At 48.7% G+C, this 27,634-nt stretch overlaps 1 protein-coding gene across 3 annotated transcripts in view; it reads left to right on the top strand.

Annotated features, from left to right (window-relative positions):
* The window catches only part of efcab11 (EF-hand calcium binding domain 11), a 145,784-nt gene that overhangs the window by 2,030 nt on the left and 116,120 nt on the right, over positions 1-27,634 (top strand). For 2 of the 3 annotated variants that reach the window (XM_070877585.1, XM_070877586.1), the window contains exon 3: positions 23,821-23,916. The exons of the other annotated variant lie outside the window; for it this stretch is intronic. In XM_070877585.1, the coding sequence (XP_070733686.1) occupies positions 23,821-23,916 (96 nt within the window). The remainder of the gene's footprint in view (positions 1-23,820; positions 23,917-27,634) is intronic. 3 annotated transcript variants of the gene reach the window in all.

The raw sequence follows: 27,634 nt of genomic DNA, 5'->3' as shown, positions 1-27,634 counted from the left end.
GAGTATATTCAAGACGCAGATCAATAGATTTTTGGACTCTAAGGGGATAGAGGAATATGGGGATCGGGCAGGAAGATGGAGTTGAGACAGGATCTGCCATGAACTTATTGAATGGTGGAGCAGGCTGGAAGGGGTGCTTTCCCGACTCATTGAATCATAAAACGGTTACAGCAGAGGAGGAGGGCCATTCGGCCCGTCGAGCCCATGCCAACTCTCGGCTAGTCCCACTCCCCCGTCCTTTCCCCGGGGCACTGCACAAAAAAAAAAAAAAAATTATTTTGGTATTTATCCAATTCCCTTTTGAAAGCTGTGATTCAGTCTGCCTCCACCACCCTCAGGCTGCGCGTTCCAGATCCTAACCACTCGCTGCGTAAAAATGTTTCTCCTCATGTCGCCTTTGGTTATTCTGCCAATCACCTTAAATCTGTGTCCTCTGGTACTTGACCTTTCCGCCAATGGGAACAGTTTCTCTCGATCTACTCTGTCTAGACCCCTCATGATTTTGAACACCTCGATCAAATCTCCTCTCAACCTTCTCTGCTCTGAAGAGAACAACCCCAGCTTCTCCAGTCTATCCACGTAACTGAAGTCCCGCGTCCCTGGAATCATTCTCGTAAATCTTTTCTGCACCCTCTCCAAGGCCTTCACATCCTCCCTAAAGTGTGGTGCCCAGAATTGGACACACTACTCCAGTTGAGGCCAAACCAGAGTTTTATACAGGTTCTTCATCATTTCCATACTTTTGTGCTCTACACCTCTATTCATGAAGCCCAGCATCCCATAAGCCTTTCTAACTGCTATCTAAACCTGCCCTGCCACTTTCAATGATTTATGCACACATGGAACATAAGGACATAATAAATAGGGGCAGGAGTAGGCCATATGGCCATTCAATAAGATGGCTGATCATTGACTTCAACTCCCCTGCTCTTTCCCCCTATCCTGGCAATGTTTTCTCCAAGTATTTATCCAATTCCCTTTTGAAGGCTGCTATTGAATCTGTCTCCACCGCCCTATCGGGTAGTGCATTCCAAATCCTAACCACTCTGTTTAAAAAAAAATGTTTTTTCTCATGTCGTCTTTGATCTCCGTATCCCTTGATTTTCTTAGACTCTCAAAATCTATTGATCTCGGCCTTGACTGAACATCCACAGCCGTGTGGGGCAGAGAATTTCAAAAATTCACAGCCCTCTGAGCAGTGAAATTTTTCATTATCTCTGTCATAAATAGCCTGCCCCTTATCCTGAGACTGTGCCCCCTAGTTCTAGTCACTCCAGCCGGGGGAAACAACCTCTCAGCATCTACCCTGTCAATCCCCTTCAGAATCTCGTATATTTCAATGAGATCACCTCTCATTCTTCTAAACGCCAGAGAGTATAGGCCCATTCTACACATCTCACATCATAAGACAGCTTTTCCATCCCTGGAATTAATCTAGTGAACATTTGTTGCACCGCGATATATCCCTTCCTCAGATAAGGAGACCAAAACTGTGCACAGTACTCCAGTGTGGTCTCACCAGAGCCCTGTGCAATTGTAGCAAGACTTCCTGGCCCCGAAATTCACGGTCACTGGAAGGACCGTCACTGCCCGTTTGTAGCAGACATTTGTCAAAATCGCTGGTGCTTTGGGCTCAACTGGCCACCCCTGTTAAATATGTAACTATGTAATACTTGCCACCAGAGGGCGCAACTGTTGGAGTCCTAATGGTCACCTGCACACATGTGCAGGGCCAATATAAAAGGTTGGCTACCATGTTGTTTAGGCACTCTGGAGTTGTAACAAAGAAGACTATGGTCACACTCAGTTTAGCTCACTGTACTCAGCCTCGTGGAGTTCTTGTATACCTACCAACCCCGACATAGATTTACAAGAACACAAGAAATAGGAGTAGGCCATTTGACCCCTCGAGCCTGCTCCGCCATTCAATAAGATCATGGCTGATCTGATCATGGACTCGGCTCCACTTCCCTGCCAGCTCCCCATAACCCTTCACTCCCTTATCGCTCAAAAATCTGTCTATCTCCGCCTTAAATATATTCAGTGACCCAGCCTCCACAGCTCTCTGGGGCTGAGAATTCCACAGATTTACAACCCTCTAAGAAGAAATTTCTCCTCATCTCAGTTTTAAATTGGCGGCCCCTTATTCTGAGACTATGGGCCCAAGTTTCCACATGATAAAAAAACGGGCGCCCCTCCGAGCTGGGCGCCCGTTTTTCGCGCCTAAAACGGCGCCGGAAAAAAACCGAGCGATTCTGGAGCGCCCTGCAGCTCCTTGTCTGCCTGGCGCGGCGCCCAGGGGGGCGGAGCCGACACTCGCGCCGATTTTGTAAGTGGGAGGGGGCGGGTACTATTTAAATTAGTTTTTTTCCTGCCGGCAACGCTGCGCGTGCGCGTTGGAGCGTTCGCGCATGCTCAGTGTGAAGGAAACATTGGCACTCGGCCATTTTTGTACTTCTTTGTAGCTGTTTAGTTTTTGAACATTTTTTAATAAAAGTACATTGCCATCAGCACATCAGCACAGAGGCTTCTTGCAGCAGTGAGAAGGCTGCAGGAAGCCTCGGAAAGTTGAGGCAGTCGTTTCCCGTCGGCCCCCCCCCCCCTGCCGTCGGGAAATGGCTCCTCAATATCTGAGGCTTCTTGCAGCCTTCTCTCTTTCCTGCCAGCCGTCTGGAACGGCTCCCTTCCCCACCCCCGCCGCGTTCAGTCGGCTCCCCCCCCCCCCCCCCCCCCGTGTTCGGTCGGCTCCCCCCCCCCCGTGTTCGGTCGGCTCCCCCCCCCCCCCCCCCCCGTGTTCGGTCGGCTCCCCCCCCCCCCCCCCCCCGTGTTCGGTCGGCTCCCCCCCCCCCCCCCCCGTGTTCGGTCGGCTCCCCCCCCCCCCCCCCCCCCCGTGTTCGGTCGGCTCCCCCCCCCCCCCCCCCCCCCCCGTGTTCGGTCGGCTCCCCCCCCCCCCCCCCCCCCCCCGTGTTCGGTCGGCTCCCCCCCCCCCCCCCCCGTGTTCGGTCGGCTCCCCCCCCCCCCCCCCCCCGTGTTCGGTCGGCTCCCTCCCTCCCTCCCTCCCCCCCCCCCGTGTTCGGTCGGCTCCCTCCCTCCCTCCCCCCCCCCCCGTGTTCGGTCGGCTCCCTCCCTCCCTCCCCCCCCCCCGTGTTCGGTCGGCTCCCTCCCTCCCTCCCCCCCCCCCGTGTTCGGTCGGCTCCCTCCCTCCCTCCCCCCCCCCCCGTGTTCGGTCGGCTCCCTCCCTCCCTCCCTCCCCCCCCCCGTGTTCGGTCGGCTCCCTCCCTCCCTCCCCCCCCCGCGTTCGGTCGGCTCCCTCCCTCCCCCCCCCCCCCCGCGTTCGGTCGGCTCCCTCCCTCCCCCCCCCGCGTTCGGTCGGCTCCCTCCCTCCCTCCCCCCCCCCGTGTTCGGTCGGCTCCCTCCCTCCCCCCCCCGCGTTCGGTCGGCTCTATCGTTTTGTGAGGCTTGCTGCACTATCCTTCCTGGCTGAAGCATTTTCACACAGGTAGGAAGATGGTTTATTTAATCTTTTCTTTGCTTATAAATGTTTATTCAGGTTGGAGTTATTTGTATAATATTTGTATAAGTATAAATAAGGATTTATTGTAGAATTTAATGAGTTCCCTCCCCCCCCCACCTCGTTCTGGACACCTGATTTGTAACATGCACCTGATTTTTTTTAATGTGTAGAACAGGTTTTTTCAGTTCTACAAAAATCTTCACTTGCTCCATTCTACTTTAGTTTGGAGTACGTTTTCACTGTGGAAACTTTGAAATCAGGCGTCAGTGGCCGGACACGTCCCCTTTTGAAGAAAAAATTCTGTTCCAAAGTAGAACTGTTCTACCTGACTAGAACCGCAGAAAAAAAAATGTGGAGAATTGCGAATTCTAAGATAGTCCGTTCTCCACCAGTTGCTCCTAAAAATCAGGCGCAAATCATGTGGAAACTTGGGCCCTATGTCCCCCAGTTTTAGATTCCTCTGAGTGGAAATATCATCTCTCCATCTACCCTGTCAAGTCCCCTCATTATCTTCTATGTTTCGATTTAAAATCTCCTCTCATTCTTCTGAGCTCCAATGAGTATAGTCTCAACCTACCCCCTCATCTCCAGAATCAATGAGAGCGCAGACGGGGCCTGGGTTTAAAGTCTCGTCTGAACGGTACCTATGACAGTGCTTCACTCCCTCAGTACTACATTGGGGAGTTTGTGCTCAAGTCTCGAGTAGGACCTGAACCCACTGACTGAGGCGAGAGAGCTGATTGTTTTGCACATGGGGGAGTTCCCTCACTTCTATAAAATATTAAGACCCCCCTCCCCCATTGGAATCATAGAATCATCGAATAGAACAGCACAGAAGGAGGCCATTCGGCCCATCGAGTCTGCGCTGGCTCTTTCGAAGAGCGATCCATTCAGTCCCACTCCCCTGCTCTTTTCCCCTATCCCGGCAATGTTTTCTCCAAGTATTTATCCAATTCCCTTTTGAAGGCTGCTATTGAATCTGCCTCCACCGCCCTATCGGGTAGTGCAGTCCAAATCCTAACCACTCCGTTAAAAAAATATTTTTCCTCGTGTCGTCTTTGATTCTTCTGCCAATCACCTTAAATCTGTGTCCTCTGGTTCTCGACCATTCTGCCAATGGGAACAGATTCTCTATGTCCACACTCCTCATGATTTTGAACACCTCGATCAAATCTCCTTTTGTCCTCTGCTCCAAGGAGAACAGCCCCAGCTTCTCCAGTCTTTTTTTTTATTCGTTCCGGGATGTGGGCATCGCTGGCAAGGCCAGCATTTATTGCCCATCCCTAATTGCCGTCGAGAAGGTGGTGGTGAGCCGCCTTCTTGAACCGCTGCAGTCCGTGTGGTGAAGGTACTCCCACAGTGCTGTTAGGGAGGGAGTTCTAGGATATTGACCCAGCGACGATGAAGGAACGGCGATATATTTCCAAGTCAGGATGGTGTGTGACTGGGAGGGGAACGTGGAGGTGGTGGTGTTCCCATCCGCCTGCTGCCCTTGTCCTTCTAGGTGGTAGAGGTCGCGGGTTTGGGAGGTGCTGCTGAAGAAGCCTTGGCGAGTTGCTGCAGTGCATCTTGTAGATGGTACACACTGCAGCCACAATGTGCCGGTGGTGGAGGGAGTGAATGTTGAACGTGGATGGTTTATCCACGTAACTATAAATCCCTCTCCCCTGGAACCCCTCCCTGTAATGCATCATCAAGCAGCTGAGAAGAGAGGCAGAGGTTCAAAATGCTAACACTTGGAGCAGAAAGTGAGGTGTATTGTGAAAACGGGCAGCTGTCAAATACAAACCAGACACGCAAAAGAAGGACTTTGAGCAAAGGCTACTTCCCCGTGTCTGCTCTCCCTTTAAGCCATGCAGTTGAGGATGCCATGTGAATCTATGGGAGGGATTACGTCGCTGTATCTTATTGTGCTGGGAACAAAACAATGGTTGTTTGAAGATAAATTACTAAAATAGATTAAATCCTATAGCAAAATAGAAATTAAATGAATAGTGACATTCAGTTGTTATTTATAACAACTTGCATTTATATAGCACCCTTTTAATGCAGAAAAATGTTGTGCGACTCAGAGCTGTGGCTCAGTGGGTGACACTTGCCTGAGTCAGAAGGTTGTGGGTTCGAGTCCCACTCCAGAGACTTGAGCACATAGTTCTAGGCTGACATTCGAGTGCAGTGCTGAGGGAGTGCACCGAGTAAACCGAGGCCCCGTCTGCGCGCTCAAGTGGACGTAAAAGATCCCATGGCATTATTTCGAAGAAGAGCAGAGGGGAATTATCTCCCAGTGTCTTGGCCAATATTAATCCCTCAAACAACATGACAAACACAGATTATCTGGTCATTATCATATTGCTGTTTGTGGGAGCCTGCTGTGCGCAAATTGGCTGCTGTGTTTCCCACATTGCAACAGTGACTACATTTCAAAAGTATTTCATTGGCCGTAAAGCGCTTTGAGGCGTCCGGTGGATGTGAAAGGCGCTATATAAATGCAAGTCTTTTATTGGTGCCAGGAAAGGAAAGAAGGTTTGAGTGTAATTTTAAAACTAAAGGGACTTTTTTTTTTAAATGGATGAATGAAGTTGTATATTGAAAGATATTTATGTTGCACTGCAACAGGTTTTCACTTTCCATTTGATTTGATACTTTTGCTTCAGTGGGATGTTGCCTCTGAATGTTAATGTTTAAAAGTGCACACAGGCTCCACCCAGTGGCCTTTGTGTGCACTTTCACTCTGTCCCCATTCTGATCTTGCGTTTGGGGACATCTCAAGAGCTTGGGTGGAACAGTGGCTGAATGCATCGTAAGCTCGAGTCCTGGTTTGGGTGGTACCTTGGAGGCAGCTTTTGAAGAGAAAGTTGGAGCAGGCGAACAATCCAGTAAGGGTACTGTGCCTTCTAAACCACCTTATCAACCTGGCCTGCCACCTTCAGGGATCTATGCACATGCCCTCCAAAGTCCCTCTGTTCCTCTATACTTCTTGGTATCCTACCACTTATTGTGTATTTCCTTGTTTTGTTGGCCCTCCCCAAGTGCATTACCTCATTTCTTTCGGATTGAATTCCATTTGCCACTGTTCTAGCCACTTGACCGGCCCATTGATATCTTCCTGCAGTCTACTGCTATATTCCTCATTATAGTACGGATGCATTTAAGGGAAGGCTAGACGAGCATATGAGGGAGAAGGGAATAGACGGTTATGTGGATTGATTTTTGATGAGGAAAGATGGGAGGAGGCCACCAGCCCACCCACCCCTGACATGGGGTTAGGGGGAGGGGGGGGACACACACCTGACCCTGAGCCCCTGCAGGGAGCAGCGCGAGCAGATGAGAGGGCAACAAAGGAGAACAGGACGACTACATTCCACGTCACAGGAAGGCAGGGAAGTGATTGGTTGGTGAGTTTTTCGCCCTCCTTCCTTGCTTTAAATTAAGGGCCTTGTATTCGGGGCTGGGATTAATAGCTAAAAACTAAATCTAATTAATTAAATACTAGAGATGGCAGGGCAGATGATGTGTCACTGCTGCAACATGTCGGAGCTGGTGGACACCATTGAGGTCCACGGCGACCACACCTGCAGCTCGAGGAACGTCGGCTCCGTGTTGATGAGCTAGAGTCCGAGCTGCAGACACTACGACACATCAGGGAGGGGGAAAGAGTTACCTGGACGCCATGATCCAGGAGCTAGTCACACCCCACACCACCAACCATGTCACTGCAAGATCCTGCCGGTCCCCTGGGAGGACAGGCGCACCAACATTAGTGTCCTCGACCAGACCACCATCCCCAGCATCGAAGCACTGACCACACTCGACCAGCTCCGCTGGGCAGGCCACATAGTTCACATGCCAGACACGAGACTCCCAAAGCAAGTGCTCTACTCTGAACTGCTTCACGGCAAACGAGCCAAAAGTGGGCAGAGGAAACGTTACAAGGACACCCTCAAAGCCTCTCTGATAAAGTGCAACATCCCCACCGACACCTGGGAGTCCCTGGCCAAAGATCGCCCGAAGTGGAGGAAGTGCATCTGGGAGGGCACTGAGCACTTCGAGTCTCGTCGCCGAGAGCATGCAGAAATCAAGCGCAGGCAGCGGAAAGTGTGCGGCAAACCAGTCCCACCCTCAATGACTATCTGTTCTCGTATTGGAATGTTCAGCCACCTAAGTACTCATTTAAAGAGTGGAAGCAAGTCTTCCTTGATTCTGAGAGACTGCCTATGATGATGATGACATCCCTTAGATTAATTAATTCAAATTTGATCTGTGGTCAGGGACAGGAAGGTGTGACTACGAGTGAGGAAGGTATGGGAACTCAGGAGGTAGTGATGGAGGAGCCTCAGCCCTTGCTCTTGTCCAACAGGTTCGAGGCTCTTACTTGCTGTGTGGACAAGAGCAGGGACTGCAGGGAGGAATGATCAAACTGACCACAGCACTGTGGTACAGGGGGCCATTCAAGTGGGGGGAGTAAAAAGAAACGTTCTGGTGGTGGGGGAATAGATACTGTTCTCTGCAGCTGAGAGCGTGAGTCCCGAAGGCTGTGTTGCTTGCCCGGTGCCAGGGTTAAGGACATCTCCTCTGGGCTGGAGAGTAACTTGGAGTGGGGGGGAGGGAGGGGGAAGATCCAGTTGTTGTGGTCCACGTGGGTACCAATGTCACAGGTAGGACAAAGAAAGAGGTTCTGCTGAGGGAGTGTGAGCCACAAAGGTAATAATCTCTGGATTACTACCTGAGCCATGAGAAAATTTGCATAGGGTAAATAAGATCAGAGAGTTAAACATGCGGCTCAAGGACTGGTGTGTGAGAAATGGGTTTTGGTTCGTGGGACACTGGCCCCAGTACTGGGCTAAGAGGGAGCTGTTCTGTTGGGATGGTCTCTGCTTGAACTGTGCTGGGACTAGGGTCCTGGCAAATCAAATAACTGGGGTGAGGAGGAGGATAAAAGTAAATAGTCACTGCCCGCCATTCCGAAGAGGACCTGTGTATCCCGACTCTCTGCATCCTGTCCGTCGACCGGGTCTCCATCCGTGTCAATATATTGTCCCCAATACCATGCGCTTTACTTTTGCACACCAATCTCTTGTGTGGGACCTTGTCAAAATACACCACATCCACTGGTTCTCCCTTGCCCACTCTACCAGTTGCATCCTCAAATTCTAGAAGATTTGTCAAGCAGGATTTCCCTTTCATAAATCCTTGCTGACTTGGACTGATCCTGTCGCTGCTTTCCAATTTCCCTAACATTTCCTGCCTAATAAGGATTTCCTTCAGTTCCTCCTTCTCACTGGACCCTCAGTCCCCTAGTATTTCTGGCAGGTTATTTGTGCTTCCTTCGTGAAGACAACCAAAGTATTTGTTTAACTGGTCCGCTATTTCTTTGTTCCCCATTATAAATTCACCTGAATCTGACTGCAAGGGACCTACGTTTGTTTTCACTAATCTTTTTCTCTTCATATCTATAGAAGCTTTTGCAGTCAGTTTTTATGTTCCCAGCAAGTTTCCTCTCATACTCTATTTTCCCCTCCTAATTAAACCCTTTGTTCTCTGCTGTGTTACAAAATTCTCCCAGTCCTCAGATTTGCTGCTTTTTCTGGCCAATTTATATGCCTCTTCCTTGGATTTAACACTCCTTAATTTCCCTTGTTCCCACGGTTGAGCCACCTTCCCTGTTTTATTTTTACTCCGGACAGGGGTGTACAATTGTTGAAGTTCATCCATGTGATCTTTAAATGTTTGCCATTGTCTATCCACCGTCAACCCTTTATGTATCATTCGCCAGTCTAATCAATTCACGTCTCATACCATCGAAGTTACCTTTCCTTAAGTTCAGGACCCTAGTCTCTGAATTAACTGTCGCACTCCATCTTGATAAATAATTCTACCATATTATGGTCACTCTTCCGAGAGGGGCCTTGCACAACAAGATTGCTAATTAGTCCTTTCTCATTACACATCACCCAGTCTAGGATGGCCAGCCCTCTAGTTGGTTCCTCGACATATTGGTCTAGAAAACCATCCCTAATACACTCCAAGAAATCCTCCTCCTTTGCATTGCTACCAGTTTGGTTAGCCCAATCAATATGTAGATTAAAGTCGTCCATGATAACTGCTGTACCTTTATTGCACACATCCCTAATTTCTTGTTTGATGCTGTCCCCAACGTCACTACTACTGTTTGGTGGTCTGTACACAGCTCCCACTAGTGTTTTCTGCCCCTTGGTATTCCGTAGCTCCACCCATACCGATTCCACATCATCCAGGCTAATGTCCTTCCTTACTATTGCATTAGAAACATAGAAACATTGAAAATAGGTGCAGGAGTAGGCCATTTGGCCCTTTGAATGCAGTGCAGGCTCAATGAGTTCATGGCTGAACATGCAACTTCAGTACCCCATTCCTGCATTCTCGCCATACCACTTGATCCCCCTAGTAGTAAGGACTACATCCAACTCCTTTTTGAATATATTTAGTGAATTGACCTCAACAACTTTCTGTGGTAGAGAATTCCACAGGTTCACCACTCTCTAGGTGAAGAAGTTTCTCCTCATCTTGGTCTGAAATGGCTTACCCCTTATCCTTAGACTGTGACCCCTGGTTCTGGACTTCCCCAACATTGGGAACATTCTTTCTGCATCTGACCTGTCTAAACCCGTCAGAATTTTAAACATTTCTATGAGATCCCCTCTCATTCTTCTGAACCTCCAGTGAATACAAGCCCAGTTGATCCAGTCTTTCTTGATATGTCAGTCCCGCCATCCCGGAAATCAGTCTGGTGAACCTTCGCTGCACTCCCTCAATAGCAAGAATGTCCTTCCTCAAGTTAGGAGACCAAAACTGTACACAATACTCCAGGTGTGGCCTCACCAAGGCCCTGTACAACTGTAGTAACACCTCCCTGCCCCTCGCTATGAAGGCCAACATGCCATTTGCTTTCTTAACTGCCTGCTGTACCTGCATGCCAACCTTCAATGACTGATGTACCATGACACCCAGGTCTCGTTGCACCTCCCCTTTTCCTAATCTGTCACCATTCAGATAATAGTCTGTCTCTGTTTTTACCACCAAAGTGGATAACCTCACATTTATCCACATTATACTTCATCTGCCATGCATTTACCCACTCACCTAACTTATCCAAGTCACTCTGCAGCCTCATAGCATCCTCCTCGCAGCTCACACTGCCACCCAACTTAGTGTCATCTGCAAATTTGGAGATACTACACTTAATCCCCTCGTCTAAATCATTGATGTACAATGTAAACAGTTGGGGCCCCAGCACAGAACCTTGCGGTACCCCACTAGTCACTGCCTGCCATTCTGAAAAGTACCTATTTACTCCTACTCTTTGCTTCCTGTCTGCCAACCAGTTCTCAATCCACGTCAGCACACTACACCCAATCCCATGTGCTTTAACTTTGCACATTCATCTCTTGTGTGGGACCTTGTCGAAAGCCTTCTGAAAGTCCAAATACACCACATCAACTGGTTCTCCCTTGTCTACTCTACTGGAAACATCCTCAAAAAATTCCAGAAGATTTGTCAAGCATGCTTTCCCTTTCACAAATCCATGCTGACTTGGACCTATTATGTCACCGCTTTCCAAATGCGCTGCTATGACATCCTTAATAATTGATTTCCTCTTTAACCAGCAATGCCAACCCACCTCCTTTTCCTTTCTGTCTATTCTTAAATGTTGAATACCCCTGGATGTTGAGTTCCCAGACTTGGTCACCCTGGAGCCATGTCTCCGTGATGCCAATTACATCATATCCATTAACTGCTATCTGCGCAGTTAATTTGTCCACCTTATTCCGAATACTCCTCGCATTGAGGCACAGAGCCTTCAGGCTTGTCTTTTTAACACACTTTTCCCCCTTAGAATTTTGCTGTAATGTGGCCCATTTTGCTTTTTGCCTTGGGTTTCTCTGCCCTCCACTTTTACTTTTCTTCTTTCTATCTTTTGCTTCTGCCCCCTTCTACTTACTTCTGTCTTCCTGCATAGGTTCCCATCCCCCTGCCATATTAGTTTAACCCCTCCCCAACAGCACTAGCAAATACTTCCCCTGGGACATTGGTTCCGGTCCTGCTCGGGTGCAGACCGTCCGGTTTGTACTGGTCCCACCTCCCCCACAACCGGTTCCAATGCCCCAGGAGTTTGAATCGCTCCCTTCTGCACCACTGCTCAAGCCACGTATTCATCTGAGCTATTCTGTGATTCCTACTCTGACTAGCACGTGGCACTGGGGAATCCTGAGATTACTACTTTTGAGGTCCTACTTTTTAATTTAGCTCCTAGCTCCCTAAATTTGTCTTGTAGGACCTCATCCTGTTTTTTACCTATATGCACCATGACAACTGGCTGTTCACCCTCCCTCTTCAAAATGTCCTGCACCCGCTCCGAGACATCCTTGACCCTTGCACCAGGGAGGCAACATACCATCCTGGAGTCTCGGTTGCTTACAATAGAATCCCCTATCACTATCGCTCTCCCACACTTTTTTTTTTTTTTCCTGCCCTCCTGTGCAGCAGAGCCACCCATGGTGCCATGAATTTGGCTGCTGCTGCCCTCCCCTGATGAGTCATCCCTCAACAGTACTCGGAGCGGTGTATCAGTTTTGCAGGGGGATGACTGCAGGGGACCCCTGCACTACCTTCCATCCACTGCTCTTCCTGTTGGTCACCCATCCCCTATCTGGCTGTGTACCCTTTACGTGTGATATGGCCAACTCCCTTTACGTGTGATATGGCCAACTCCCTTTACGTGTGATATGGCCAACTCCCTTTACGTGTGATATGGCCAACTCCCTTTACGTGTGATATGGCCAACTCCCTTTACGTGTGATATGGCCAACTCCCTTTACGTGTGATATGGCCAACTCCCTTTACGTGTGATATGGCCAACTCCCTTTACGTGTGATATGGCCAACTCCCTTTACGTGTGATATGGCCAACTCCCTTTACGTGTGATATGGCCAACTCCCTTTACGTGTGATATGGCCAACTCCCTTTACGTGTGATATGGCCAACTCCCTTTACGTGTGATATGGCCAACTCCCTTTACGTGCTATTCACGACATCCTCAGCATCGCAGATGCTCCAGAGTAAATCCACCCGCAGCTCCAGTGCTGAATGTGGTCTGCCAGGTACTGCAGGCGGATGCACTTCCCACACATGTAGTCGCTGGGAAACACGAAGTGTCCCTGAGTTCCCACATAGTACAGGAGGAGCATAACATGTGCCTGAGCTCTCCTGCCATGACTTAACACCAAGATTAACTTAATTTGGCAACAACAATGCTAAAAGGTTACTTACTGATAAAGAAAAGAAAAAGAAAAACTACTTACCAATCACTTACCCCCTTGGCTGTGACGTCACCCTTCGATTTCTTTGTACTTTTTTGCCTTCTCTCCCTGCTACAGCTGCACTGGCTGGCCTTTTATAGGCCTCCCCACACTCCCGCTCCGTCTTTCAAACTCCCCGCTGGCTCCTGGACGATGCTGGGTCTTTTATAGGCGCCTCCATGCTGCCGCTCCGCCTCACGAACTCCCTGCTGGAGTTGGGGTAGCTCTGTTAATAAAGACTGAGATCAGTGGCTCAGATCAAAATATTGATTCAGTTTGGGTGGAGATAAGGAATAATAAGGGGAAAAAGTCGCTGGTGGGTGTAGTCTATAGGCCCCTTAACAGTAGCCACACTGTTGGATGGAGTATAAATCAAGAAATAATGGAAGCTTGTAAAAAAGGAACGGCAACAATCATGGGCATATTGATTGGACAAAGCAAATTGGCCAGAGTAGCCTTGAGGAAGAGTCCATCGAGTGTATCCGGGATAGTTTCCTTGAACAGTACGTGGCGGAACCAACCAGGGAACATGCTATCTTGGATCTGGTACTGTGTAATGAGACAGGATTAATAAATGATCGAGTAAAGGTTCCTCGGAATGAGTGACCATTACATGGTTGAATTTCAAATTCAGTTGGAGGGTGAGAAAGTTGGATCTCAAACCAGGGTCTTGAGCTTAAATAAAGGAGACTACAAAAGGTATGAAGGCAGAGTTGGATAAATTGGACTGGGAAAATAGATTTTAAAGGGTGGAACGATTGATGAGCAGTGGCAGACATTTAAGGAGAGATTAATTTGCAACAAAAATATATCCCAATGTAAAGAAAAGACTAAGAGAAGGGATAACCATCCGTGGCTAACTAAGGAAATAAGGGCATACAATGTGACCAAAGAACGACTAAAAAAAATGATAGAGGGGGAAGATAGATTATGAAAGTAAACTAGCACGGAATATAAAAACAGTAAGAGTTTCTACAGGTACAAAAAAAAGGAAGAGTGGCTAAAGTAAATGTTGGTCCCTTAGAGGATGAGACTGGGGAATTAATCATGGAGAACAAAAATGGCAGAGACTTTGAACAAAGATTTTGCATCAGTCTTCACAATAGAAGACACTACAAACATCCCAATAGTGGATAATCAAGGGGCTATAGGGAGGGAGGAACTTTATGCAATCACGAAAGTAGTAATATTCGGTAAAATAATGGGACTAAAGGTGGACAAGTCCCCTGGACCTGATGGCTTACATCCTAGGATCCTTAAAAAAAAAAGTGGCTGCAGCGATAGTGGATGCATTGGTTGTAATCTCCCAAAATTCCCAGCGGATTGGAAAACGCAACTGTAACTCCCCTATTTTTCTTTTTAAAAAGGAGGCAGACAGAAAACAGGAAAGTATAGAGCAGTTAGCCTAACATCTGTTGGTAAAATGCTGGAGTCCATTATTAAGGAAGCAGTAGCAGGACATTTGGAAAAGCATGATTCAATCAAGCAGAGTCAGCGTGGTTTTATGAAAGGGAAATCATGTTTGACAAATTTGCTGGAGTTCTTTGAGGATGCAACGAGCAGAGTGAATAAGGGTGAACCAGTGGATGTATTTAGATTTCCAGAAGGCATTCGATAAGGTGCCACATGAAAGGTTACTGCACAAGATAAAAGTTCACGGGGTTGGGGGTAATATATTAGCATGGATAGAGGGTTGGCTAACTAACAGAAAACAGAGTCGGGATAAATGGGTCATTTTCCGGTTGGCAGACAGTAACTAGTGGGGTGCCGCAGGGATTGGTGCTAGGGCCTCAACTATTTGCAATCTATATTAATGTCTTGGATGAAGGGACTGAGTGTAATGTAGTCAAGTTTGCTGATGATGCAAAGATGGGTGGGAAAGCAAATTGTGAGGAGGACACAAAAAATCTGCCAAGGGCGAAGTGAGTGGGCAAAAATTTGGCAGATGGACTATAATGTGAGGTTATCCACTTTGGCAGAAAAAAATAGAAAAGCAAATTATAATTTAAATGGAGAAAAATTGCATGAAACAAAGTTAGTATGCAGGTACAGCAAGTAATCAGGAAGGCAAATGGAATGTCGGCCTTTATTGCAATGGGGATGGAGTATAAAAGCAGGGAAGTGTTGCTACAACTGTACAGGGTATTGGTGAGACCACATCTGGAGTACTGCGTACAGTTTTGGTCTCCTTATTTAAGGAAGGATATACTTGCATTGGAAGCTGTTCAGAGAAGGTTCACTAGGTTGATTCCGGAGATGAGGGGGTTGACTTATGAAGGTAGGTTGGGCCTATAATCATTGGAGTTCAGAAGAATGAGAGGTGATCTTACCGAAACATAGAAGCTAATGAGGTGGCTCGACAAGGTGGATGCAGAGGGGATATTTCCACTCATAGGGGAAACTAAAACTAGGGGACATAGTCTCGGAATAAGGGACCACCCATTTAAAACTGAGATGAGGAGGAATTTCTTCTGAGTGTTGTAAATCTGTGGAATTCTCTGCCCCAGAGAGCTGTGGAGGCTGGATCATTGAATATATTTAATGTGGAGATAGACAGATTTTTGAGCAATGAGGGAATAAAAGGGTTATGGGGAGCGGGCAGGGAAGTGGAGCTGAGTCCATGATCAGATCTGTCATGATATTAAATGGCGGAGCAGGCTCGAGGGGCCAAGTGGCCTACTCCTGCTCCTATTTATGTTCTGATGAGGTTCAAGGGTGAGGAGCAGAATGGATCGCTAGCTGGCTTCCAGACAGGAAGCAGAGAGTCGGGATAAATGGGTCCTTTTCAGAATGGCAGGCGGTGACTAGTAGAGTGCTGCAGGGCTCAGTGCTGGGACACCAGCTATTTACAATATACATTAACGATTTCAATGAAGGAATTGAGTGTAATATCTCCAAGTTTGCAGATGACACTAAACTGGGTGGCAGTGTGAGCTGTGAGGAGAACGCTAAGAGGCTGCAGGGTGACTTGGACAGGTTAGGTGAGTGGGAAAATGCATGGCAGATGCAGTATAATGTGGATAAATGTGAGGTTATCCATTTTGGGGGAAAAAACACGAAGGCAGAATATTATCTGAATGGTGGCAGATTAGGAAAAGGGGAGGTGCAACGAGACCTGGATGTCATGGTCCATCAGTCATTGAAAGTTGGCATGCAGGTACAGCAGGTGGTGAAGAAGGCAAATGGTATGTTGGCATTCATAGCTAGGGGATTTAAGTATAGGAGCAGGGAGGTCTTACTGCAGTTGTACAGGGTCTTGGTGAGGCCTCACCTGGAATATTGTGTTGAGTTTTGATCTAATGTGAGGAAGGACGTTCTTGCTATTGAGGGAGTGCAGCGAAGGTTCACCAGACTGATTCCAGGGATGGTTGGACTGTCATATGAGGAGAGACTGGATCAACTGGGCCTTTATTCACTGGAGTTTAGAAGGATGAGAGGGGATCTCATAGAAACGTGTAAGATTCTGATGGGACTGGACAGGTTAGATAAGGGAAGAATGTTCCCGATGTTGGGGAAGTCCAGAACCAGGAGACATAATCTTAGGAGAAGGGGAAGGCCATTTAGGACTGAGATGAGGAGAAACATCTTCACTCAGAATTGTTAACCTGTGGAATTCCCTACTGCAGAGAGTTGTTGATGCCAGTTCATTGGATATATTCAAGAGGGAGTTAGATATGGCCCTTATGGCTAAAGGGATCAAGGGGTATGGAGAGAAAGCAGGAAAGGGGTACTGAGGGAATGATCAGCCATGATCTTATTGAATGGCGGTGCAGGCTCAAAGGGCCGAAAGGCCTACTCCTGCATCTATTTTCTATGTTTCTATGTATTGATGTTCTACAAGGATCAGTGCTGGGACCACTTGTTCACAATTTACATTAACGATTTAGACTTTGGAATCAAAAACACAATTTCTAAATTTGCGGATGATATCAATTTGGGGGAGGGGGGATCGTCAATACCGAGGAGGAGAAACTTGCAGAATGGGCATATAATTGGCAAATGAAGTTCAACACAGATAAATGAGTGGTATTACATTTTGGGTGGAATAATAGGGAGTTCACTTATTACTTGGAGGGTGAGAGTCTCGGTGGGGTAGGGGAACAAGGGCATCTCGGATCACTACACAAATACACAAATCACTGAAAGTTGCGACACAGGTCATAAAAAAGCAAACCAAGCACTAGGGTTTATTTCTAGAGGTATAGAATTGAAAAGTAGAGAAGTTATGTTAAACCTGTATCGAATCTTGATTAGACCATACTAGTCGCCATATTATAAAAAGGATATAGAGGCACTGGAGAGGGTGCAGAGAAGATTTACAAGGATGATACCAGAAATGCAAGGGTATACATATCAGGAAAGGATGAACAGGCTGGGTCTCTCTCCTCTTTGGGTGGGGAAGACTGAGGGGTGACCCAATAAAGGTCTTTAAAATTATGAAAGGTTTTGATAGAGTGGATACAGAGAATGTTTCCACTTGTGGGGAAGAGCATAACTAGAGGCCATCAATATAAGGATAGTCACCAAGAAGTACAATAGGGAATTCAGAAAAAAACCTGGAGTGGTGAGAATATGGAACTCACTACCACGGAGTGGTTGAAGCGAATAGTATGGATGTATTTAAGGGGAGGCTAGACAATTAAGAGGGAGAAGGGAACAGAAGGTTATGCTGATAGATTTAGATGAAGAAAGATGGGAGGAGGCTCGAGTGGAGCATAAACGCCAACGGGACTGCTTCTGTGGTGTATATCCGATGTCCTCGCTTCCTGCAGTATACAGCTATCGTCCTCGCTTCCTGCAGTATACAGCTATCGTCCTCGCTTCCTGCAGTATACAGCCATCGTCCTCGCTTCCTGCAGTATACAGCTATCGTCCTCGCTTCCTGCAGTATACAGCTATCGTCCTCGCTTCCTGCAGTATACAGCTATCGTCCTCGCTTCCTGCAGTATACAGCTATCGTCCTCGCTTCCTGCAGTGTACAGCCATCGTCCTGGCTTCCTGCAGTATACAGCCATCGTCCTGGCTTCCTGCGGTATACAGCCATCGTCCTGGCTTCCTGCAGTATACAGCTATCGTCCTCGCTTCCTGCAGTATACAGCTATCGTCCTCGCTTCCTGCAGTATACAGCCATCGTCCTCGCTTCCTGCAGTATACAGCTATCGTCCTCACCTGGTAAGACCAGAGTTCCCAATCCCAGACGAATTAGCTGCGGCCTAACGACCCGACTCTAACCCACCATGCAGGTGGGCTGCAATGTAAGTGATTTTCCATGGGTCAGCAACAGCACGAGATGAGGAAAGCTATTGGGCCCATCTCTACAAAAAGACCCGAAAGTTCCCCCATTGCGACGTCTACCTGTTTTAAAAAAATAAATCCCAGGTTTTTGCCCCCCACGACTCCATCGCACTTTGTGTGAAACGCAACTCACGGAGATCCGATCTGTTCTTGACTTTTGCCAGTTTGAATCTGTCTCTCCTTATCCTACTCCTGCAATGTGACTTATTTCACTTCCTCTCTCGAGTCCCCTCTGTGAGATCACATTCCCAGGCCCCTCCTTTCCTCATTTCCCACATCTCCAACACTTGGTCCACATGTTTCTCCGTGACCAGAACTGGACAGAGTAAAAGAAAGACAGACTTGCATTTATATTGCTCCTTTCATGACCTCCCAAAGAGCTTTTTTTAAAGCTAACGGAGTATCTTTTGGAGTGCAGTCACTGTTAATGTCGGAACCACGGTGGCCAATTTGCACACAGCAAGCTCCCACAGACAGCTGTGCGATCATGACCAGATCTCTACTTAGTGATGTAGGTTGAGGGTACATCTTGGTGGGGACACAGGGGAAGAACTCCCCTGCTCTTCGAACAGTGCCATGGGATATCGAGGCGCCTGTCTGTCTGTCTCGAGGCGCCTGTCTGTCTGTCTCGAGGCGCCTGTCTGTCTGTCTCGAGGCGCCTGTCTGTCTGTCTCGAGGCGCCTGTCTGTCTGTCTCGAGGCGCCTGTCTGTCTGTCTCGAGGCGCCTGTCTGTCTGTCTCGAGGCGCCTGTCTGTCTGTCTCGAGGCGCCTGTCTGTCTGTCTCGAGGCGCCTGTCTGTCTGTCTCGAGGCGCCTGTCTGTCTGTCTCGAGGCGCCTGTCTGTCTGTCTCGAGGCGCCTGTCTGTCTGTCTCGAGGCGCCTGTCTGTCTGTCTCGAGGCGCCTGTCTGTCTGTCTCGAGGCGCCTGTCTGTCTGTCTCGAGGCGCCTGTCTGTCTGTCTCGAGGCGCCTGTCTGTCTGTCTCGAGGCGCCTGTCTGTCTGTCTCGAGGCGCCTGTCTGTCTGTCTCGAGGCGCCTGTCTGTCTGTCTCGAGGCGCCTGTCTGTCTGTCTCGAGGCGCCTGTCTGTCTGTCTCGAGGCGCCTGTCTGTCTGTCTCGAGGCGCCTGTCTGTCTGTCTCGAGGCGCCTGTCTGTCTGTCTCGAGGCGCCTGTCTGTCTGTCTCGAGGCGCCTGTCTGTCTGTCTCGAGGCGCCTGTCTGTCTGTCTCGAGGCGCCTGTCTGTCTGTCTCGAGGCGCCTGTCTGTCTGTCTCGAGGCGCCTGTCTGTCTGTCTCGAGGCGCCTGTCTGTCTGTCTCGAGGCGCCTGTCTGTCTGTCTCGAGGCGCCTGTCTGTCTGTCTCGAGGCGCCTGTCTGTCTGTCTCGAGGCGCCTGTCTGTCTGTCTCGAGGCGCCTGTCTGTCTGTCTCGAGGCGCCTGTCTGTCTGTCTCGAGGCGCCTGTCTGTCTGTCTCGAGGCGCCTGTCTGTCTGTCTCGAGGCGCCTGTCTGTCTGTCTCGAGGCGCCTGTCTGTCTGTCTCGAGGCGCCTGTCTGTCTGTCTCGAGGCGCCTGTCTGTCTGTCTCGAGGCGCCTGTCTGTCTGTCTCGAGGCCCCTGTCTGTCTGTCTCGAGGCCCCTGTCTGTCTGTCTCGAGGCCCCTGTCTGTCTGTCTCGAGGCCCCTGTCTGTCTGTCTCGAGGCCCCTGTCTGTCTATCCTCCTCGGATGATGGGGCCCTTGTAGAGCTGGGTGTTCTGTTGGTGACAATGTGGAACTTACTAATCTGTCACAAATGGACCTGTACAGAAAAATCAAGACGGAGTAAGGCTCTTGGTTTGAGCCTTCACTTGAACGTGTTGGCTGCCACATTGCGCCCTGTATTACCCGTGCTGAGAGACCTGCAGGTTTGCAACCTCTGACTGTCTTGCTTCTTGCACAAATGTTGTGGTGTGTTGCTGAGCACATGCTCTTCCCCATAGTGCCCCTCAGCATTCCCAGAGTCCCTGTGGGACTCTCTTCCCCCTCAGCACCTGCTCTTCCCATTCATCAGAGACAGTCCCTCGGAATCAAGGAAGACTTGCTTCCACTCTAAAAGTGAGTTCTCAGGTGGCTGCGGGAGTTGGACTCTGTCACAGGTGAGATGGACCGTCGTTGAGGGAAGGGGTGGGTGGGGAGTCTGATTTGCCACCCGCTCCTTCCGCTGCAACGAGACATAGAAACACAGAAAATAGGTGCAGGAGCAGGCCATTCGGCCCTTTGGGCCTGCACCACCATTCATTATGATCATGGATGATCATTTTATAACTTTAGTATCCCATTCCTGCTTTCTCTCCAAACCCCTTGATTCCTTTGGCCGTAAGGGCCACATCTAACCCCATTTTGAATATATCTAACGAACTGGCCTCCAAAATTTTCTGTTAGAGAATTCCACAGGTTCATAATTCTGAGTGAAGAAGTTTAGAAACATAGAAACATAAAAAATAGGTGCAGGAGTAGGCCATTCGGCCCTTCTAGCCTGCACCGCCATTCAATGAGTTCATGGCTGAACAGGCAACTTCAGTACCCCATTCCTGCTTTCTCGCCATACCCCTTGATTCCCCCTAGTAGTAAGGACTTCATCGAACTCCTTTTTGAATATATTTAGTGAATTGGCCTCAACAACTTTCTGTGGTAGAGAATTCCACAGGTTCACCACTCTCTGGGTGAAGAAGTTTTTCCTCATCTCGGTCCTAAATGACTTACCCCTTATCCTGAGATTGTGTCCCCTGGTTCTGGACTTCCCCAACATTGGGAACATTCTTCCTGCATCTAACCTGTCTAAACCCATCAGAATTTTAAACTTTTCGATGAGGTGCCCTCTCATTCTTCTGAACTCCAGTGAATACAAGCCCAGTTAATCCAGTCTTTCTTGATAGGTCAGTCCCGCCATCCCGGGAATCAGTCTGGTGAACCTTCGCTGCACTCCCTCAATAGCAAGAATGTCCTTCCTCAGGTTAGGAGACCAAAACTGTACACAATACTCCAGGTGTGACCTCACCAAGGCCCTGTACAACTGTAGCAACACCTCCCTGCCCCTGTACTCAAATCCCCTCGCTATGAAGGCCAACATGCCATTTGCTTTCTTAACCGCCTGCTGTACCTGCATGCCAACCTTCAATGACTGATGTACCATGACACCCAGGCCTCGTTGCACCTCCCCTTTTCCTAATCTGTCACCATTCAGATAATAGTCTGTCTCTCTGTTTTTACCACCAAACTGGGTCACCTCACATTTATCCACATTATACTTCATCTGCCATGCATTTGCCCACTCACCTAACCTATCCAAGTCGCTCTGCAGCCTCATAGCATCCTCCTCGCAGCTCACACTGCCACCCAACTTAGTGTCATCTGCAAATTTGGAGATACTACATTTAATCCCCTCATCTAAATCATTAATGTACAGTGTAAACAGCTGGGGCCCCAGCACAGAACCTTGCGGTACCCCACTAGTCACTGCCTGCCATTCTGCAAAGTACCTATTTACTCCTACTCTTTGCTTCCTGTCTGACAACCAGTTCTCAATCCACGTCAGCACACTACCCCCAATCCCATGTGCTTTAACTTTGCACATTAATCTCTTGTGTGGGACCTTGTCGAAAGCCTTCTGAAAGTCCAAATATACCACATCAACTGGTTCTCCCTTGTCCACTTTACTGGAAACATCCTCAAAAATTCCAGAAGATTTGTCAAGCATGATTTCCCTTTCACAAATCCATGCTGACTTGGACCTATCATGTCACCTCTTTCCAAATGCGCTGCTATGACATCCTTAATAATTGATTCCATCATTTTACCCACTACTGAGGTCAGGCTGACCGGTCTATAATTCCGTGTTTTCTTTCTCCCTCCTTTTTTAAAAAGTGGGGTTACATTGGCTACCCTCCACTCGATAGGAACTGATCCAGAGTCAATGGAATGTTGGAAAATGACTGTCAATGCATCTGCTATTTCCAAGGCCACCTCAAGTACTCTGGGATGCAGTCCATCAGGCCCTGGGGATTTATCGGCCTTCAATCCCATCAATTTCCCCAACACAATTTCCCGACTAATAAAGATTTCCCTCAGTTCCTCCTCCTTACTAGACCCTCTGACCCCTTTTATATCCGGAAGGTTGTTTGTGTCCTCCTTAGTGAATACCGAACCAAAGTACTTGTTCAATTGGTCTGCCATTTCTTTGTTCCCCGTTATGACTTCCCCTGATTCTGACTGCAGGGGACCTATGTTTGTCTTTACTAACCTTTTTCTCTTTACATACCTATAGAAACTTTTGCAATCCGCCTTAATGTTCCCTGCAAGCTTCTTCTCGTACTCCATTTTCCCTGCCCTAATCAAACCCGTTGTCCTCCTGCTGAGTTCTAAATTTCTCCCAGTCCCCGGATTCGCTGCTATTTCTGGCCAATTTGTATGCCGCTTCCTTGGCTTTAATACTATCCATGGTCCAGAACTTAAAGAAGGCTAACTTTGAAGGTATGAGGCGTGAATTGGCTAGGATAGATTGGCTAAGGATACTTAAGGGGTTGACTGTGGATGGGCAATGGCAGACATTTAGAGACCGCATGTAAGAATTACAACAATTGATAGCCACAGTTGAGCCACCTTCCCTTTTTTATTTTTACGCCTTACAGGAATGTACAATTGTTGTAATTCTTCCATGCGGTTCTTAAATGTCTGCCATTGCCCATCCACAGTCAACCCCTTAAGTATCCTTCATCAGATTAGGAGACCAAAACTGCGCACAATACTCAAGGTGTGGCTTCACCAAGGCCCTGTACAACTGCAACAAGACCTCCCTGCTCCTATACTCGAGGTGCTCAGCGCCCTCCCGGATGCACTTCTTCCACTTGGGGCGGTCTTTGGCCAGGGACTCCCAGGTGTCGGTGGGGATGTTGCACTTTATCAGGGAAGCTTTGAGGGTGTCCTTGAAACGTTTCCTCTTCCCACCTGGGACGTACTTGCCGTGGAGGAGTTCCGAGTCGAGCGCTTGCTTTGGGAGTCTTGTGTTCCCATTAGTGCCCCTCAGCACCATGTCCCCATGGGACTCTTTTCTTCCCCCCCCCCCCCCCCCCCACCGCCCCCCTCAGCACCTGCGCCATGTCACTCCCCCTGTCCCCACCCGCTTACCTTGTGAACCCTCTCTCTCCAACAGTGCTGTTGCACCCTCCCCACACTTGTGCCTTTCTTCCTCCGGAGGGGGGCTCCCCGATCGCGAACCCCCCCACCACTCTGCCCCTCGAGGAGCACTGCAGACACCTTTAACACCAAGGCACGCATTTACTGATTGTTTGTCATCTGCAAGCACGAGGCCCGATGAAATTAACAGGCCCTGTCGACATCTGAAAATAGAAAATATAGGCCACTGTCTCCAAAAGGGAATTGGATAAATGCTTGAAAGGGAAAAAGATTTGCCGGGCTGTGGGGAAAGAGCAGGGGGAGTGGAACTAATTGGATAGCTCCATCAAAGAGCCGACAGACACGATGGGCCGAATGGCCTCCTTCACTATGATTCTACGGTAGCGGTCATTGATCAAAATGGATATTAGAATCTCCGTGAAACACCAGCCTCTCTCTCTCTTTTTGGGGGTTTGGAATTCTTGCGGTAATTTTTTATCTCTACTTGATGAACAGGTTTGTTTTTCCTTCACCAGGTTTTCCGGGAATGTGACTTGGGTCGGAAAGGCTATCTGAGCAGGGAAGATCTTAAGGTGGCGGTGGTGACTATATTTGGATATAAACCATCAAAGGTAAACAGCGCTGCATTTGAGAGGTTCACAGTCAAGCTCGATTGAAACCTGGCATTAAAATATAGTGTCAGCTGTGGCTCAGTGGGCAGCAGACTCGCCTCTGAGTCGGCAGGTTGTGGGTTCAAGTCCCACTCCAGCGACATGAGCACCTAAATCTAGGTTAATACACTCAGCACTGTCGGAGATGTTGTCCCAGCATTGTCGGAGATGTCTCATCATTCGGATGAGATGTTAAACCGAGGTCTCGGGTGGGTGTAAATAGATCCCATGACACTATATTTCAAAGTTCTCCCCAGTGTCCTGGCTGTTATTTATCCCTCAATCAACATAATTTTTAGAAAACCACACAGATTATCTGGTCACATTGCTGTTGGTGGGAGCTTGCTGTGCGCAAATTGGCTGCCGCGTTTCCTACATGACCACAGTGACTGCACTCCAAAAGTGCGTCAATGGCTCTAAAGTGCTTTGGAACGTCCTGAGGTTGTGATGGGCGCTATATAAATGCAAGTCTTCGAGTGGAAGTCCACCAACTATCTGTCACAGAATTATCCTTTCTCTTCGACTGACTTGCGGTATTGCAGAGCGGCAGGTTTGCCTCGATCTTCGCGACTCACTGGGATTCTTGCTACAATGCATTACCTTTGCAGCTTTACCGTTGCTGGTCCCCATTTCATTCCATACACCGGGGTCGGGAGCTAAAGTTTGTGGTGTGCTGTTGTGCACTGTCACTCATCAGATCGGAGCCATGTAGGACCAGGAGGCGGCCATCCAGCCCTTTCTCAGCTGTTCCACCATTCAATAAGATCACAACCGATCTGTAGCTCAACTCCATTGACCCGCCTTGGCTCTATAGTCCCTTGATATACTTGCCTAACAACAATCTCAGTCTTGGAACATCTTAACTGGTCGGTCATCTCATTGCCGTTTGAAATCATTCCGGGCGCAAAATTGCGGCACCCTCCTATTCAATGTTGTCCCTCGCCCCCGCCCCCCAAAAAAATTATTTTTGGGGTGCGTGACCCATTCAAAGTTTCACCCATGCACTAAATTGTGCTTTTGAAAAGCTGGTCCCGGGCTGCGCAGGACCAGCAGACAACCGTGCAGCTTAGGGGCAGCGTTGCCCTATCCACCCAGCCCCTCTTTCTCCCCCCCCCCCCCCCCCCCAACCTCCCAATAACTGTCCTTGCTCTATAGTGTCAGTGGGTGGCACTCTCGCCTCCGAGTCAGAAGTTTGTGGGTTCAAATCCCACTCCAGGAACTTGAGCATATAAATCTAGTCTGACACTCCCAGTGCAGTGCTGAGGGAGCGCCGCACTGTCAGAGGTGCCATCTTTTGGATGCGAAGTTAAACTGAGGCCCCGTCTGTGCTCTCGGGTGAATGTAAAAGATCCCAGGGCACTAGTTCGAAGAAGAGCAGGGGGGTTCTCGCCGGTGTCCTGGCCAATATCTATCCCTCAATCAACATATCAAAAACAGATTATTGGGTCATTATCACATCGCTGTTTGTGGGAGCTTGCTGTGTGCACATTTGCTGCTGCATTTCCTACATTACAACACTGACTACACTCCAGAAGTATTTAATTGGCTGTAAAGCGCTTTGAGACATCCGGTGGTCGTGAAAGGTGCTATATAAATGCAAGTCTTTTTTCTTTCTATAATTAAGGTGTCTCATCAGTTTTCAGACTGGAGTGTAACCACCTCATGACCAGCAGAGGACACTGTCTGCATACTGCAGACACTCCTTTTAAATTCTCTCTTCACAATGTACTGCAAAGTTGAGATGAAAAATGTTAAAACTTTCAGTTAACTTGGCAAAAGAATCCGAGTGGGGATGAGAATTTGTTTTTTCACGTAGCGGGTTATGATCTGGAATGCTCTGCCTGAAAGGGCGCTGGAAGCACATTCAATAAAGACTTTCAAAAGAGAATTAGATAAATATTTAGAAGGAAAAAATGAGCAGGGCTATGGGGAAAGAGCAGGGGGAGTGAGGCTGGTCGGGTAGCACTTTGAAAGAGCAGGCAAAGGCACGATGGATGCTATGTCATTCTGTTGGTATAGTGAATGTTGGTTGAGGAATGTTGGAGTGGGACTTGGACTTGAACCCACACCCTTCCAACTGAGGGGGGAGTGCTGCCCACTGAGCCAAGCCAAGGGGTAGAATGACCGTCGGAGGGGACTGGTAGAGAACTTTTATTTATATAGCACCTTTAACGTAGTAAAACATCACAAGATGCTTCACAGCAGTGTTACAAGACAAAACAGATAAATTTGACACCAAGCCACAGAAGAAATTAAGGCAGCTGACCAAAAGGTCAGGTTTTCAGGAGCATCTTAAAGGAGGAAAGCGAGATGGAGTGGTTTAGGGAGGGAGTTCCAGAACTTGGGACCCAGGCAGCTGAAGGCACGGCCACTGACGGTTGAACAGTTATAATGAGGGATGCTCAAGAGGCCAGAATTTGAGGAGCACAGACATCTATGGCCTTGCCCCTCCCTATCTCTGTAATCTCCTCCAGCCTCCGCCCCGAGATGTCTGCACCCCTCTAATTCTGCCCTCCTGAGCATCCCTGATTATAATCACTCAACCATCAGTGGCTGTGCCTTCAGCTGCCTGGGCCCCAAGCTCTGGAACTCCCTCCCTAAACCTCTCCGCCTCTCCACCTCGCTTTCCTCCTTAAAACCTACATCCTTCATCTGCCTTAATTATTTTGTCTGTGGCTCGGTGTCCTACTCCTGTGAAGCACCTTGCGATGTTTTACTACATTTAAAGACGCTATATAAGCATCATCATAGGCAGTGCCTCAAAATCGAGGAAGACTTGCTTGCACTCAAAGTGAGTTCTCAGGTGACTGAACAGTCCAATACCGGAATTACAGTCTGTCACATGTGGGACAGACAGTGGTTGAGGGAAGGGGTGGGTGGGACTGGTTTGCCGCATGCTTGTTTTCTGCATGCTCTCGGCGACGAGACTCGAGGTGCTCAACGCCCTCCCCGGATGCTCTTTCTCCACTTAGGGCGGTCTTGTACCAGGGACTCCCAGGTCTCGGTGGGGATGTTACACTTTATCAAGGAGGCTTTGAGGGTGTCCTTGAAATTTTCCTCTGCCCACCTGGTGCTCGCTTACTGTGTAGGAGTTCCAAGTAGAGCGCTTGCTTTGGGAGTCTCATGTCAAGCATGCAGACAGTGTGGTCAGTGCTTCGATGCTGGGGATATTGACCTGAGCGAGAACACTGACGTTGGTGCGTCTATCCTCCCAGTGGATTTGCAGGATCCTGCGGGGGCAGCGCTGGTGGTACTTCTCCAGTGCTTTGGGATGTCTACTGTATATGGTCCACATCAATGAGCCATATAGGAGGGTGTGGGTATTACTGCCCTGTAGACTATAAGCTTGGTGCCAGATTTGAGGTCCTGGTCTTCGAATACTCTCTCCCCTCAGGCGACCGAAAGTTGCGCTGGCGCACTGGAGACGGTGTTGGACCTCATCGTCTATGTCTGCCCTTGCTGGTAGTAGGCTCCCGATGTATGGGCAATGGTCCACGTTGTCCAAGGCCGCGCCGTGGATTTTGATGACCGCGGGCAGTGCAAAGGTTTGTCACCATCCTCCTCGCTATCTAAATAGAAGTTGTTGTTGTTGATCAGTTCTATATTTTTGTTCTGTCTTAAAGGAGGAGAGAGGGAAGTGCAAAGGTTTAGGGTGGGAATTTCAGAGCTTGGGGCCTCG

The sequence above is a fragment of the Pristiophorus japonicus genome, chromosome 4 (genome assembly GCF_044704955.1).
Source record: "Pristiophorus japonicus isolate sPriJap1 chromosome 4, sPriJap1.hap1, whole genome shotgun sequence".
Lineage (NCBI taxonomy): Eukaryota > Metazoa > Chordata > Chondrichthyes > Pristiophoridae > Pristiophorus > Pristiophorus japonicus.
The sequence above is the reverse complement of the archived record's forward strand: the minus strand, read 5'-3'. Positions and strand labels throughout refer to the sequence as shown.